We start from the raw sequence: 15,006 nt of genomic DNA on the forward strand, positions 1-15,006 counted from the left end.
GCCGATGGACCAAGCAATAAACACACACACACACACCATTTATTAATTGTAACTCAATACTTTTTTTTTCCTTTAATTCATACTGGACTTCCATGGCTCTAGCTACTTTACATTAAGATTTGGCTGGGTAGCCTTGTGGGTTTCTAGGTACTAGCAATAAGTTTTCAGACCTTGCGCACAGCGCCAGGCGAAGTACAGTTATAGATCCAAGTACAGACGGCCAGACAACTCAACTGCAGCCAACCTGTGTTCTTTCCCGATTGTGGCCCAGTGCAGATGTTGGGTGCTGCTCCCTCTGCCTCACCCGACTCCACCCCATGTCAGGATTATCCAGGGGGCCACTATGGCCTCTGATCCATCCCTCCCCACCTCAGAGTCTAGGTTGAGGGAGGGGGGAGAAAGCACCATGGGTTTGGGAAGATGGTGTGGTCCATGCAGAGAGTGGTCTGGCCCTAGAGTGCAAGGTAGGGAGATGTGGGGTGCCACACATTCTTGTTGGCAAAAGTGACTGTTTTACTGTGCGGTGTCTGCACACAACACAGAAGCCCAGGGCCAACTCCCCAAGACAGCCTGGTGTCCCGCTTGGAGCAAGGGCTGCCATTTTGCTTCTGAGGTGTCGTATTGTATTGAGAGAAGCAAGGAGGACCAGAGGGCAGAGATGACAATGTCCATTAAGCATTCACATGCTGGGAAGATCGTCTGGCATCAGCAAATCTTGGCAGGTAAGTACTTCTCATCGGCAGCCAAGGCTCCAATCCGGGCTCCCAGGCCTGCTGAGGACCTCTCCAAGTCACAAGACCCCTGAGCTGTTGTACGGCACATCAGAACAGGGAGCTGGCTGAGCCCATCACAATGGCTGGAGCAGGAGTGAGGTAACGAGGCTGGGCAGAGAGGTGGGAGAGGGCTCTCTCTACACCATGTGCAAATCCCTGCTTCATACCAGGAATGCAAGGATGCTGAAAGATTGCCTTCCAGAAAACACTCCTCTGAGACCCAAATGCATCTTCTGGAAGAAGACTTGGAGATAGAAGGGAGTGGGACCAGCCTGCTGGAGGATACCGGGGTGGGATGGATGAGGGTCGAGGATGGCAAAGGAAAAATGGGAATGATTGCCCCATAGCTTAGAGATGGGGATGGGGGTTGGGGTGAGGGAGAGAGTCCTGGAGTGGGCAGGCAGAGTCCAGGTGTGTAGGAAGGGCCATCACACACAGCCCTGCCACCTGGGGGAAGAGAGAAGATTGCTATTTCTCCTTGGCCATAGAGAGAAGGGCTGGCTTTGGCTGCCCTGCAGAGCTAAGGAAGTGGGATGGGATGGCACAGAAAAGGACCCTTCTGGGAGCACAAACAGTCCAGAAAGAGTCCCCTTGCCAGTCATTTCCCCAACACCTCATCCGACAGGTACTCTCTGTGATAACAACAGGCCATTCCCAGCATAGGTGAGGGGCTGTGGACGAGCAGAGAAGCCACTTGAGGCAAACTCCTCTTGAGGTTCCCTGATGCTCCCCACTCCTTGATGCCAGTGCCCTAAGGCCAGCCAAGGATTTTAGCAAAAGTTTCATAATTTATCGAAACTGCAACAGGGTTTTGGCCAAGCAAAACAGAAGTTCTAGAACTGGGAATGGCTTCTTCCCATTGTCTCCTCCATCAGTGAGGAGTATGGACAGTAGAAAGGATTCACAGTGCCTGGAGATGGAAGATGAGCTCAGTCCAAAGTGATACTCTTGTCATTAGCCTCTAAGTGGAAACTAATTCCAAACTAAAACTAGGCCAAAAAAGGAAGGAACATTCTGTTGTGCTAACGCTGAAGAAGGCTATCCCTGCCACTGGAAGCCCCTAGCCCTCCTAGCCAAGAACAAAGCAACCTGCCCTGGTAGGACATCTTCCAAGACCGGGAAGTCCTCATCTTGCTAGTCTCTGGCCTAACCTCCAAATCAAGGTCAAATCTAGAGCCCACATTAGAGGTCATTTACTCAGCCCTCTCCCATTAACACTCAGATCCTGAAGCAAGCTCAGTGATGGGGACTTCTCCAAGGCCACAAGACTTTTCAATAACACAGTAGGGACTCAAGCCCAGATCTCTCGACTCGTAGTCCAGTAAAAGCACTCAAATGTCTTGCCACACAAATCCTTACAGAAAGATCGAAGTTTGCTTACATCTACAATAAGTGAATGAAACCTGCCAGCTAGGAGAAGTAACCGCTGCCTGCCAGCTTCCATGGCCTCCTGCAGGCAGCGAACTGCTTGCCAGGCTACTGTCCAGGGAACTTAATTTGGCTGCAAGGGTGAGCTCCCTCCTCTTTCACAGAGTATTAACTAAAGGGAGGAAAGATTTTGTTTGGGGATGAACTGATTTGTTGGTTTCTTCCTGGTTTAAAAGCGTAAGCTAATGCCAAGGACAGAAGGACCTCACAAGAAAGCCATGATTCTTGGAGGCTAGTCTTTACATAGACATATCATCTTGGTTCACCAGAAAGCAGAAGGCCTTCTTGGACAACCTAGGTACTCTCTTCCCCTAAAGGATGCTGAAGGCCAAAGAAAAGCAGCTGTCTGCGGTCAGGGCTGCTTCTGTTACTTTACCTTGTCCCCTCACCCCCAGTGAACACCGTGGACATCATTCCAAAGGATCCATAACTACTTTAACAATTAAACTTAAGTAACTACATACGCAATAAATCTGAGAATTTCCAGTTTTGCTTTCAAAAAATTTCTGGGAATACTTTTGGCTTCTGGCTATTCCAAAGGGAAACTGCCCAACACCCTGTACCAGCTTCCCTTCTTTGACTCGGGGCTCAAGGGCCTTGACTATCACCAGCACCTCTCTCAAAATCCTAGACAACAACCAAATGACAACCAAGCGGTCTTCAGCCCTCGTCCATTCCAGGGAACAAATGAATCCATTTACTCACCCCTGCCTTTCCAGGAGAGTGCTAGCAATGTTAGTTAAGCACTGGAGCCTTCTCCCTCCATCAGAGGATAATCCAGGGATAAATCCCATTTTCTGGTTCTGCCCTTCAAGAAATACTAAGACCTGTTTCTTCCAGGGCACTGCAATATCCATGCCTTGATTTTACTGCCAAAATGGAATGTTCAGGCAACTCTAAGAGGAGAAAGTAACTTTCTCTCTGGAGTAGGTAATCAGCGCCATCTTGCTTCCTTTATACTGATACTGTGGGTAATCCAGGGTTCCTTCTTCACATCAACTGGAAAAGCCCAGGAGAAGCAGCGAGCTTAAAGAAGCTTTCATGCCAACCTGGCAGCAATTCTTTACTACAGTGGGTCTCAAAGAGCTCTGCCTGGGGCTGGCAGGATTCCTTGAGTCATCAGATGGAAGAGCAGTAGATACTGTAAGGGAGGGTGATGAATCTATTGAGAAGGACCCCTTGAGATACAAAACCTGAGTCCTGATGGGCCAACATTTAGAAGGCCCTGGGCTGGTTCAAGTTCCTAATGCCTAATATAGCATCTTCCTTTTATTTCTTGGGGGCGTTTTATCTCACTGGGGCCAGAAACACACACCTGTCAGAACCCCCACTCCCAAACCTGAGAAACTTAAAACTGAGATGACCTTGGCAGAGTCAGGTTCTACTTTGCCTTTTCCTGACCAAATGCATACACCTGTGCCAAATCCTCCCTCCAGTGGCTCATACATTTTCCCTACACATAGTGGCACAGAACTTCCTCTAATGCTAATGCTGATTCCTTACCAAGCGTTAATAATATTAGCCCTCTGAATGGCTTGGCTGCTATCCTCACTACTCACAGAGGATTCTGAGCAAGTCCCGCAATCCATAGATCATTCTCTGTCTCCCAAAGCCTCGATGGACTAGGATACCCTGTCTTATCCTGGACAGCAAACTCACAGCTCAAAGGGAAAAAATTAGAGCCACAGACCTGACTTGTTTATAACCACTAAAAGAGGTTTTTTGTTTTTTGTTTTTTTGTTTTTTAAACAAGGTCAAAAAGGCTCTACCCTGGCTAAGAAACAATGTGCTCTTAGGGCACACAGAAACAATAGAACTTTAGGCACTAAAAAGTGACACTCCCCCCAGATCCAGCCTGGGAGAAGACCAGAGAGAAAAGGAGTGGGGGAGTTAGAAATTCCCAGCCCTTGTGGGGTCCACAACCTACTCAGGTCACAAAAAGGTGTGGGACTGGCTGAGGAGAGTTCCCTTCAGATGCCAGGGCTCAGGAGCCTGTGGCCCCACAGCCCAGACCCACAAACACAGCCTCTGTCACAGTCCTCGCCACCTAGCTTTCAGTGTGGTCCTAACCAATGGCCTCCAGGGGGACTTGGATGGGGCTCCTGCCCTCTCCATCCTTCCTGTTCCCAAGAGAAGGCCTGGGGAAGCACTGGGTGGGGGTGTGGGAAGAACAGGTTATCATTTCTTCTAGAGACAAATCAAAAGGGGGTTAGGGAATGAAGCACCTTAAGCAATGCCCTCTTGAAACGTCTTTGAAGACACAAGGGTCTTCACAGGCATAAACTTTGGCTCAGCCACATTTCCCTTCTAAGGGCCAAGAATGGCCAGCAAGGGAAGGGGTGAGGAACAGAAGATGGGAGGAGGAGGATCAGGGGAGGTTGGTGCTGAGAGGTGGTCCCTGCCCTCCTCAGTTCCTCCACAGTGGAGGGAAAACGCTGCTCTGGCCGGCACAGGGGGCGGGAGTTCCCGCTCCTTCTCCCTGGTACATAGGCATTATCTCTTTTTTAAAATCTGTATATAATATATATTTATATTCTGTATATATATATATATATTTATATATATTTATAAGGTCTATGTACATGTATTGCACAGGCCTCTTGTAGCCACCCCTGGTCCTGCCTTGTCAATGATAGCGGTTCCTCTTCTCGTCGCTTTCAGATGTGTAGTCTCGGGACCTGATACCATTCTGAAGGTTGATAAGCGAGTCCTTCATCTGTAAGACAGTGCTCTCAGTGAGTCTCCGCAAAGCTGCTGCCACCACACCCATCTGTGGCCCGTCCCTAACCATGTCACAGAGCCAACAGAAGCTACAAGAGTTCCCAGGGGCCTCAGTCTAAGGCAAAAAGGGGTCAGCCAGTCCAGCCTTGGGAAATCCCTTGGGCTTGGTTATTTCTGACTCCTTATATCAGCAAATTACAAGCATCTAGTCACTCTAAGGAGCCACCCTGAACTACCATTTACTTGGCCTTCAACTCTAATCCTATATATATATATATATATATATATATGCCTATCTTTCTCCTAACTTGGGATGCTTTTTCCAAATTTTACCCAGTTGGAAAGTCCAGAAACAACACAAACTTTCTAAAGTCACAATCACCCTTTCCTTCAGTGCCAAGCAGATGGAAGGCGGGCTCTTCCATCTGGAAATTAATATTTGGGGGTCATGGGATGAGGTCCAAAAGCAGAGGCTCCACCCAGAGAATCTTCAAATGGTCCATCATATAACAGCTGCTTAAATACTGTCTGAGTAAGCTACCCTGTTATAATGACAGGTGGCATCTCCATCCCTAGGCACTGAGAACTCCTGGTCTCTCTCTTTCTGCCTCATCTTCTCATTTGATTTCTGTTTCTTCTAAACCTACTCATCAGGTAGGAAAAGGGGCCATTTCTGTGCATGTGTAGGTCAGAAGAAAACTTACAGAAGTCTCTCCCTCTATGCAGAAATAAAACTTGGGTTGCCAGGTTTGGTGGCAAGCAACTTTATAAAGAGCCAAACCATCTTACTTGCTCCTCAAAGAATTTTTAACATACTTGTCTTCCCGGAAGACAAGTCATTAATTCAGGATTTCTCTGTGAAAGAGTCTGTCTTTTATCCCTCTGTCTATTAATCTATTTCTTAATTTGTTATTATTTGGGGGAATTACTGTGTTTCTAATACTCCACCGAGGAACAACTTTAAAAAACAAATCACGGGATGGGCCAGAATAATAATAAAAAGTAGGAGAATGTCAGAATGTGGTGAGGAAGACTGTGGCATTTCTCAGTACAGAAGGGAAGGGGCTCAGTCTCCCGAAGATGAGGGACTGTGGGCATCTCACCTGGTCAAGGAGCATCACTGAGGATTTGATGATTTCCCTCCACTTCTGGAGCTCGGTATCATGGTACTTTTGTTGGGATTCTAGTAGCTGGGCCCATTCTGTCTGAGACTGGGGTAACCTGTGGGGTAGAAGAAGGGGTACACAGCAGCTTAAAGTTATGCTTGGTGGCTGTTCTGGGCTCCCAGTCCCCAAAGGACAGAGAGTCACATCAGAGTTCCCTTTTTTCTGCTCAATGTCCCGGGGTCCACACTTTCCTAAAACTTAGGCTGGAAACTCTAAGGACAGATTGGTAGAGATGGCCTGTAGGCTCATCTCAAAGGGGTATCCTTGAGCACAGACAATGGAGCAGTCCCAGACAACTGGGTGGGGGTTAAAGTGGGGACAAAGAGATCAGGCCCCACATTACCTTTCCTGCAGCCTGAGACCCTGCCAGGCAGTGAGGGTCTGTGTGGTGTATTCCAGCATCCACAGCTTGTAAAAGAGCATCATGTTAAGGATGACCAACAGCACCAGACTAGGAGAGAGACAGGAAAAGGCAAGGGCAGTGAGATGGACTCTGGACCAGGGATCTCCCCCACTTACCCATGAGGCCTGCCTGCTGGACCAACCCAAGCATTACAGAGAGGGGTGAGGAAGTTGAAGGGGTATAGTAACTGTTGGAGAAAGAGAAGCAACCTAGTCTACCATGTCAGTGACAGAGCAGGAGAGCCATGGAGAGGGGCAGAAGCAAAGGTATTGAAGGCACTGGAAGGGAAGCCACAGGTACCTGAATCTAGGTGCCTAAGGGAAGGAAGATGGCGTAGGTGGAGGGGGGGAAGCCATGAGGTAAAAGGGAGCAATCATAGAGCTGGTACCTGAAACAGATCCTAATGGGAGCAGGGAAGAAAAATGGGGAGGAGGCAGAGGTTAGAAACAAGAGTGCGGGAAAGGGGGAAATGCACTTCAATGGAGACAGAGAGCAAGTGAACATCTACGAGGAAAAAAAAAAATCATGAGAAGACACAACAGACGAGGCCAGGCAAAGAAGGATGGAGGGAAAGCAGCTGTGGACTCTCAGCTTTCCACAGGTGCTAAATCAAGAGATTTCCCTATCAACCCAAAGTCATGCAACACCTAAAGGGCCAGACTAAAGGAGGACCTGATATGCCTCTAGGTACTAGAACTTCCCTGATGGTACAATGTCTTCTCCTTGCACTCACCACTACCAGAAGTGATCAGAGGTGGAGAGGAGCAAGGATGACAGGGAGCTTAAAGGATGCCAGGAAGTGGAGAGCCAGGGGGCTGGGGAAATTTTCTTCTCTCTGCCTCAGTGGCTGTATAGGCCATTCTGTGACAGAAGCCCATGGGATAGAGGGACAGGCAGGATGGAGAAGACCCAGAGATGGGAAGAACTGGGACCAAGTCGTACTGCAGCACTTAAAATCTTTTTTAGCTTCTTAAGTTTCCCGTCGATCCTGAAACTGTTTTCTCATGAGGGACATTGCACCTACCCTACTGGGATTGTTCTATGGATTGAAAGGAACATAACTATTAGCAGTAGGCCCACCTCAAGAGCTGGTTCTTAACATGAAAGGATTTTGGAAGGACAGGTGCACACAGGAAGAGAGAAGATGGCCATATTGGGAAGGCAAATTATAGTTCAAAAGGGGCCAACAAAGGAAAGAGATCATATGTGATTTAGACTGTGTCTCAGACTGTTCAAAGTCAGTGTGTAAGAGTAATGTCAGAGGTCTTACTTGTTTCTCCAGCACTATGGGTGGAAGTGTCCCTTCATCTGTCAGCTGCAGGTCCCCGGGGCTATTCTAAGTTCTCCATGGAGACATTCAGCTTTTGTGTTGGGTTTCAACGCTATCATCTAACTGTATCCGCACACGCTGAATCATTTGAATGCCCGCCTCTTCAGGGTGTGCGGCATACCACCAAACATTTGGGTTTGTGTTTATAATCCTGGACATAAAAGTAAAGGTCATGTGCTGTCTGAGGAAAGACTCCCTGGTGTGCCAAACTGAGACAAAGAGTTGGGAGGTTGAGTCACCACACTGAGGGAGGATGATAGCAAGAGCCTGCCAGACACACATCAGTTGTGCTGTGTCAGTGTGTTCTAAATGCAGGCTATCGGAACCCCAGCCTGGTCTGCATTGTGTCGAGTCAGAAGGCGTGGCTATCCAAAACTTACAAAGCCACAGAGTTAGCTGATCCCTATGGGCCTTCTCTATTTAGGTAAAACTGAAATGCAGAGAGCACATAAATATGGAACTAACCGAGGTTATAGTCTCTTATTGACCAGTATCCAATACTGCTGTGGTTTTAACAGACACAAATCACATTACACTGGCCTTTTAAGGGAGAGTTTTATAGTTGTCTCTGTTCCTACTGTTGTAATACCATGGTTTCTTGTGCTATCATTTGTTTTCATGATATGCCCTCAAGAAGCAGCAAGAACACTTTTTATGTTTTCCACAGGCTTTTCTCCTGTAAGGAGTCACCAGGGTTGTCTCTGGCTTCTCTTCTGGCATTCTCTGCGTGGGTGGTCTCATTTATACCCATGGCTTCATTCTGTCTTCTAAGGGCCAGGACCATGCCAGCAAAGGCATGTCCTCCTCAGCTAGATAACCTACTGCAACTCAGACCCTTGGATTTCGGCATGTCTTCTCTGACAGATTTCAACTAGACTCTATATTTCTCTTGACACAAGCACCTGTAGTCCCTGAAGGTAACTGGACTTCCTTTGAGACATAACTAAAGGGGTATTGAGCCCTTCTATCTGTGATCTCTCACCACCCTCACCCCCAGTCCTCTCAGATTTCCCTATCAACCCAAAGTCATGCAACACCTAAAGGGCCAGACTAAAGGAGGACCTGATATGCCTCTAGGTACTAGAACTTCCCTGATGGTACAATGTCTTCTCCTTGCACTCACCACTACCAGAAATGATCAGAGGTGGAGAGGAGCAAGGATGACAGGGAGCTTAAAGGATGCCAGGAAGTGGAGAGCCAGGGGGCTGGGGAAATTTTCTTCTCTCTGCCTCAGTGGCTGTATAGGCCATTCTGTGACAGAAGCCCATGGGATAGAGAGAAAGGCAGGATGGAGAAGACCCAGAGATGGGAAGAACTGGGACCAAGTCGTACTGCAGCACTTAAAATCTTTTTTAGCTTCTCAAGTTTCCCGTCGATCCTGAAACTGTTTTCTCATGAGGGACACTGCACCTACCCTACTGGGATTGTTCTATGGATTGAAAGGAACATAACTATTAGCTGGCCCGTCTGATGCAGATCACTCTAAGCACCCACACTGCTATCAGCCGCAATGCTGGTCTGACTGTGCCACTCTAGCTTCTCCTAGAGCATCCTGAGACTGAGGATGTGTCCTCACCACATCTCTCTGAGGTTGCTGCAGGAGGAAGCGTGGAAGGTTGCAGAAGCAAAACTGACCTAGAGGTGGTCTGGTGCCCGGTGCCCAGAAGGTAGAGCCACTTCCACACATGAGGGAATTGGCTGAGCCACTCAACCACCTATGCCATCTACAACTCTCGCAGTTCAACCCCAGCTAAAGGAGTAGGGTGCCAGGCTGCAGGCTAAACCAAGCAGAAAAGCTGTCCTCAGCTGCTCTAAATGCCTCCAGTTCAAACAGAATAGTGTGTCCTGGGCACTGGTGCCAAGGAACACGCACCAGTCAGCTGTGTTCTCCTTAAGCCTTCTTTCCTTTGGCTTCTCATCTCCCTGGCTCAACCTACCGTGTAAGCTATTGAACCTATGGTTTTCTAATGCCGTGCTAATTATAAGTCATCTGGATTGAAAGAAGCATCTGCCCTCCCTGGACTGGAAACATTGATTTTGTCTGGCTACCCTGCCAATGACGACTCTGTGTATGACTCTCATGCTGGGCAGAGAGCAGACACTCAGGAGGGCCTCTTATAAATTAATGGACTCTTACAATGTCCTGAAGCATCTCTATGTCAGTCAGCATTTATCTTGAGGAGGGTTCTGAGCACTCTGCCTGTCTCACCCTGGCACTGAGCTCCTTAAAGCTATAGACACTGCATATACTACCCGCTCCCAAGACTAACATACAGGAAGTGCTGAGTAAGAGATAAACAAACAGAAAACATAGCAAATGATTGAGCAACTAACCCAGCCAAGACTAGAAGACAAAGGAACAAAGAGAAGGGAAGGGTAAAATTAAGGGGGAAAATATGCTTGGGAGATGAGGATGATTCTCCTGAACCAGGCAAGACAAGGAAGGGGTTGGAGCCAGGGATGGAGAAGAACCTGGAGTCTCTTACACACAGCTGATAACCAGCAGCAGCTTGGACACGCTTTGTAGGTGAAACCCATTGGGAGTGTCCTCGGGGATATGCCGTGTCTGCGTGGAACCTGTGGAAGAATAAGCAGGGAGTCATCCTGTTCAAGCCCACGAGTCCACGCACTGCTGACAGGATACTAGCCAACCAAGAGCACCAGGGAACTCTGCATCAAGCTAACAGCGATCACATAATTGCATCGCCATCCTTCCAACATGAGGAGGTAAAGTCTGCAAGGTCACGATTTGGGTCAGATAATTACTGAACAAATGAGAATATGGAGCTAGGTACATAGGATATAAAGATGTGATTGGCTGGTGAAGACAGGCTAGAGGCAGCGGGCTCCCACCCAGCCCTGGCTTTCTAATCAGCTTCATGATGTCAGGCCAGGACATGTAATTCCTCAGTCTACTTAAATGTGACATTAATCACAAATGTTATAGCTAAAACACATAACAATGGAGCGCTCTAGTCGAGGCTGGAGTGGGGAATGCATGGGAAATCGTGGTCTTCTCCAGTACCCACACAACTCTGATGAACTCACATGCATGTGAGTTGCATGGCTTGTAAAACACTGGAACCATCAGTTTCTAGGTCCCTTAGAGAGTCCTAGGGGTCCATGACTGAGAATATACATGAGGACTCAAAGGGAGTGATGAGAAGAGGAAGAAATACAAAAGGAGCCCACAGCCTAGACCGGCAGGCCCTTGGTGGGTCTGTGAGGGACAAGTGCCAAATTCATCTGGATGTGAATCGGGTGCGCATATATGTGCCATGACAGAGCCACGCAGTTCCATCCCATGGTCTCAATCTACATCTACACAACCATTCCCACCTGGAACATACCTGCCACGTGCTTGATCCTGTGGCCCACATCTTCATCAGTGGGTGTGGTGACCGGGCTCATCACCTCTTCCAGGTGAGGTACCCGCAGGTGTGCATGGGGACGCTTCCTTCTCCGTACCGCTGAAGACTTATTGGCCTTCTCCTTGGGGGATTGTCTGTGCATCTCAGCCAGGTAGGTGCTCTCTGTTTTGGTTAGCTCAGTCTCTGTCAGACACAAAAGGGCCATGTCAGAGGCCTGTAACTTCAACTCAGCATGCCATCCACTAGAAGCAGCTTTCTACAAGTGCCATCTTCCCACTATTCCTTCCCTGGGAAGCTGGCCCAGTGGAAAGATGATCCTCAGAGATGCCCAGTGCTAGGTACTTTCAAGGCCAAATATTGCTTAGAGGACCATGATCACAACCTCTGCCCCTCAGAGTATATAATTTATGGCATATATCACACACTTCCTAAACAGATACCCTCAGAGGTTTCTTATAATAAGATGACACAGTGCCAGTATCACCATATCTGAAGTTCGAGAGTAGGCGAAGTCACAGTCCCTCCTTAATGAATTCAAAGCTTACAGACACAGTCTCTTGAGAGACATACACCACAGACACAGGCAGAATTAGGAACCCTATGAAACCAATTTACAGTCTCAGAGAACCCCTTATTCTGCATGTTTTTCAGCTCCTCTCCCCAATGAAAAATGGTAGCCAACAGCTGCACAGGCCAGCAAGGAAAGGTTCCTGGTTAGATGACAAGAGGACTGTGGCACCCACCTAAATGGCGGAAGTAGTCCTCCAGTCCACTCCAGAAGTTCTTCTCGATGAAAGTTTTCACAAACCCCCAGGGCTGTTTTCGATAGCGGAGCTCTGTGGAGACCCTGAGGAACAGGCCATTAAAGACAAGGTCAGCCATCCTTACTGAGAAAAAAGGTTTGGAAGCATAGATAAGAAGTTAGCAGTATGTTGGCATGTTTCTTCTGTCTGGAGTGTATGTGTGGAGTGAGGGTGGGGGTGGGGGAACAGGACATCGGTATATGCTCTGTGGCCTCCCAGCCAATCAAGAGAAAGTTTAGAAACTAAATTCAAACCCCTTTAAATCCAAGTAGGAAGTCTAGAGCCTCATCACTTACAACCTCGAGTGTTACCTCACCCGCCCGGCCTGCACGCTATACCCAAGACTTCATGAAAACTTTGTAAGTGCTCTCTCTCTCCCAATCACTGCCCATTGCTCTTGGAGTGCTATCACACCCTGCACCCCCTCCCATCCCCCACCCGCCAAATGAAACCCATGTCCTCTACCCTCTTCCTTGGTTGGATAAGCATCTATTAATATATTTTTCCCAATGTAATCCCCCCCACACACATCAAGGCAGTGTGTCCTGAGTTTCCACCTTACCAGGGGTGCTACCTTTCTTCCCCGGGGCCTAGTGGGAACATGACCATGCTTGAAGCCTTCTCACACCCCCACCCAACATGTGCTTTCAAGCATAGAGAACAGACTAGCACCTCCTGCGAAGGGTCAGCTGCCATCAGCCATGATGATTTTCAAATGGGTGTGTGTGTGCCGATTTTAAAATTAGGCTACATCCTGCTTTTGATGCCATGGTCTATATTTCTCCCTTCCTCTGAGTGGACACCATCATATCCAGAACTAACTAGTCATCTGACTGTGGGTAGGCTGAGTGCGGAAAGCTGGCTGTATTAGGCCAAGAGTCCTGTTCTCTAGGAGCTCACTGGCCAATGGGAGCAATAGAAAACCCTACCAGGTAGAACGTGGAACCAAGGGCACAGGGCCCTGTTGCTAAAGGCTAAGCTTCTGTATGTACTGGGGCAGTTGTTCTTCTGATAAATGAGGATAACTCCATCTCCTCAGCTTATTCTAAAAAAGCACAACAGATTGTAGTTTAAGTACCTACATGGTTCCATATAAACCATATAAAACCAACCGTAGGAATGGTAAAGACCTTTCAAAGAAGACACAGAGTGTTCAAAGGGGCACAAGGTGGAGAAGAATGGAGTCAGGATGAGAAGGCAAGGAGTCTCCAGAAGGCTCCAGCAAGGACATAAAAGGGACAGTATTCCAGCCCCTTCTCCCAAGGAGCAAATGGGCACTGTGCAGTTTGCATGCCTCTCCCCACTGGCACCCACACAAGCCCTCATGCAGCACACCTGAGTCTACTCTTGTTCCGGGCCACTCGGGTGAGTGTGTAGCGGTTGATGGTGTAGAAGTAGTCATGGTATGGCACATCGTGGGTGAGGACTTCAGCGTCTATCACGTAGCATTCACTCTCCTGACTTGCTTTGTACATGGTCTGTGGGTGGGAAAGCACCATTGATCAAAACTGAGGAGAAGTCAGGTAAAAACAGTGCCTCTCCCAGTGTCCCTGCCCCTGGACCCCTACATGGAGGATGGAAAATGTGACATCACTTGAACTGGCAGCATCTGAGCCAGTTGGCTGCTGCTGCCTCCGGACTAAACCAAGCCTAGATCCCAAGCCCAGCTTTCATCCTTCATGATGTGACAGGATTTCCAAGCACACTCTCACTGTTTCTTCCCTCTCCCCACTCACCTGTGTCTCCCTGACAGTGGCTGTTTTGGGAGCCAGAGGGTTAGTAAGGGTGATAGTATAGAGAATCACTCTGCTCTGGTTCCCATTTTCCTCCTTTTTCCATGGGTGGAAGATGATATCTGAGGGTAGAGAAGAGGTCTAGAATGAGGAGGGGCCAGCACAACTCCACTTGTCTGAATCTCCCTTCCAATGAACTCCTTGCTCCATGCTGACTACTGACAGCTAACCGTCCCCAGGAAGCCAATAGTTTGAAAGCTTGGGGGAGGTGGTGAAGAGGAGGTGGAGTTGGAGCAGAAAGAGGCCCATTGTGTCACTGCCGAAATTCTACAGAGAGCTCCAGAATGCCCATTGTTCCAAGGCTGGGCCAGGAGGTCTTGGGGCCACCTCGCGGGCGTGCAGGCAACATTGGAGTTACTGTGGTAAGAGCACCGGGTCCCCAGGGAGTGTGAGCACTCCGTGGCCTCAAGGTGCCTCTCTTTTCAGAGGGTGCCTACAGCTTTTGCCCCAAGGGGATGATTGGCGTCTCTGCCTGGAAATGTTACATCTGGGCTGTGGGAAAAACTAGAGGAACATAGTGATAATAGAGGTATGAGCCCCGGGGGTGGTGGATAAAAATCCTCACTTGGCCCTTCTGGGCTACTTTATACAGGCAGATGGATAACAGTCTGGGGTTCATATTCCGAACAAGTTCGTGCCAGGAACCCCAAGGCCTAAACATGGCACAGCTGAGTACTCAGGGAGCCAGTGCAGCACACTCAGTGCAGCGGGTACCTCCCAAACAGCTGCCCTGTAGTAGACACAGAGCCCTACAGGGACAAAGAGCTGACAGGGCCTTCTCATTGGGAAGTCTTTGGAGCCTGGTAGACAGCAGGCAGATGAAAACCTGCAGTACTAGGGTCAGAGTAACTGCGAGGATCTCTGCCACCATATAAGGCCAGAAAGAGGAGCCTGTGACCCTGAGGAAAGAATGGAATATGGAAAGAGGTAGGCAGAAAGGAGGAGAAGGAAGAGGTGGAGGAGGAAGAGGAGGAGGAGGAAGGGATGGAGAAAGGGATGGACAGGGGCCGGCCCACAGATCAGACCAGAGAAACGCCGCTGCTCCATGAAGTCCCGAAGGAAGGGTGAGTTGGTGAACAGCAGGTCGTAGAGTTTGTCCACGCTGAAGTTGAAGACTTCGTTCACATATTGTCTTCCACTTAGGTCCTCATAGAAGGCCTGGACCTCTCCTGTATGGAAGAGAAGATGAAGCAGACAGTGTCAGAGGACGACAGGGGG

At 48.7% G+C, this 15,006-nt stretch overlaps 1 protein-coding gene across 15 annotated transcripts in view; it reads right to left on the reverse strand.

Annotated features, from left to right (window-relative positions):
* Positions 1–38: 38 nt before the first annotated feature.
* Gramd1b (GRAM domain containing 1B) overlaps positions 39–15,006 on the reverse strand; it is a 228,321-nt gene continuing 213,353 nt past the window's right edge. For 12 of the 15 annotated variants that reach the window (XM_060371900.1, XM_060371912.1, XM_021652811.2 and 9 more), the window contains 9 exons: positions 14,814–14,957; positions 13,732–13,850; positions 13,331–13,473; positions 11,936–12,039; positions 11,172–11,375; positions 10,308–10,398; positions 6,432–6,539; positions 6,026–6,143; positions 39–4,917 (listed from right to left, as the gene is read on the reverse strand). In XM_060371900.1, the coding sequence (XP_060227883.1) occupies positions 4,828–4,917; positions 6,026–6,143; positions 6,432–6,539; positions 10,308–10,398; positions 11,172–11,375; positions 11,936–12,039; positions 13,331–13,473; positions 13,732–13,850; positions 14,814–14,957 (1,121 nt within the window). In that variant the 3' untranslated portion in view covers positions 39–4,827. The remainder of the gene's footprint in view (positions 4,918–6,025; positions 6,144–6,431; positions 6,540–10,307; positions 10,399–11,171; positions 11,376–11,935; positions 12,040–13,330; positions 13,474–13,731; positions 13,851–14,813; positions 14,958–15,006) is intronic. The other 3 variants (XM_060371904.1, XM_060371920.1, XM_060371907.1) reach the window with 2 other exon arrangements.

This window comes from Meriones unguiculatus, chromosome 1 (genome assembly GCF_030254825.1).
Source record: "Meriones unguiculatus strain TT.TT164.6M chromosome 1, Bangor_MerUng_6.1, whole genome shotgun sequence".
Taxonomy (NCBI): domain Eukaryota; kingdom Metazoa; phylum Chordata; class Mammalia; order Rodentia; family Muridae; genus Meriones; species Meriones unguiculatus.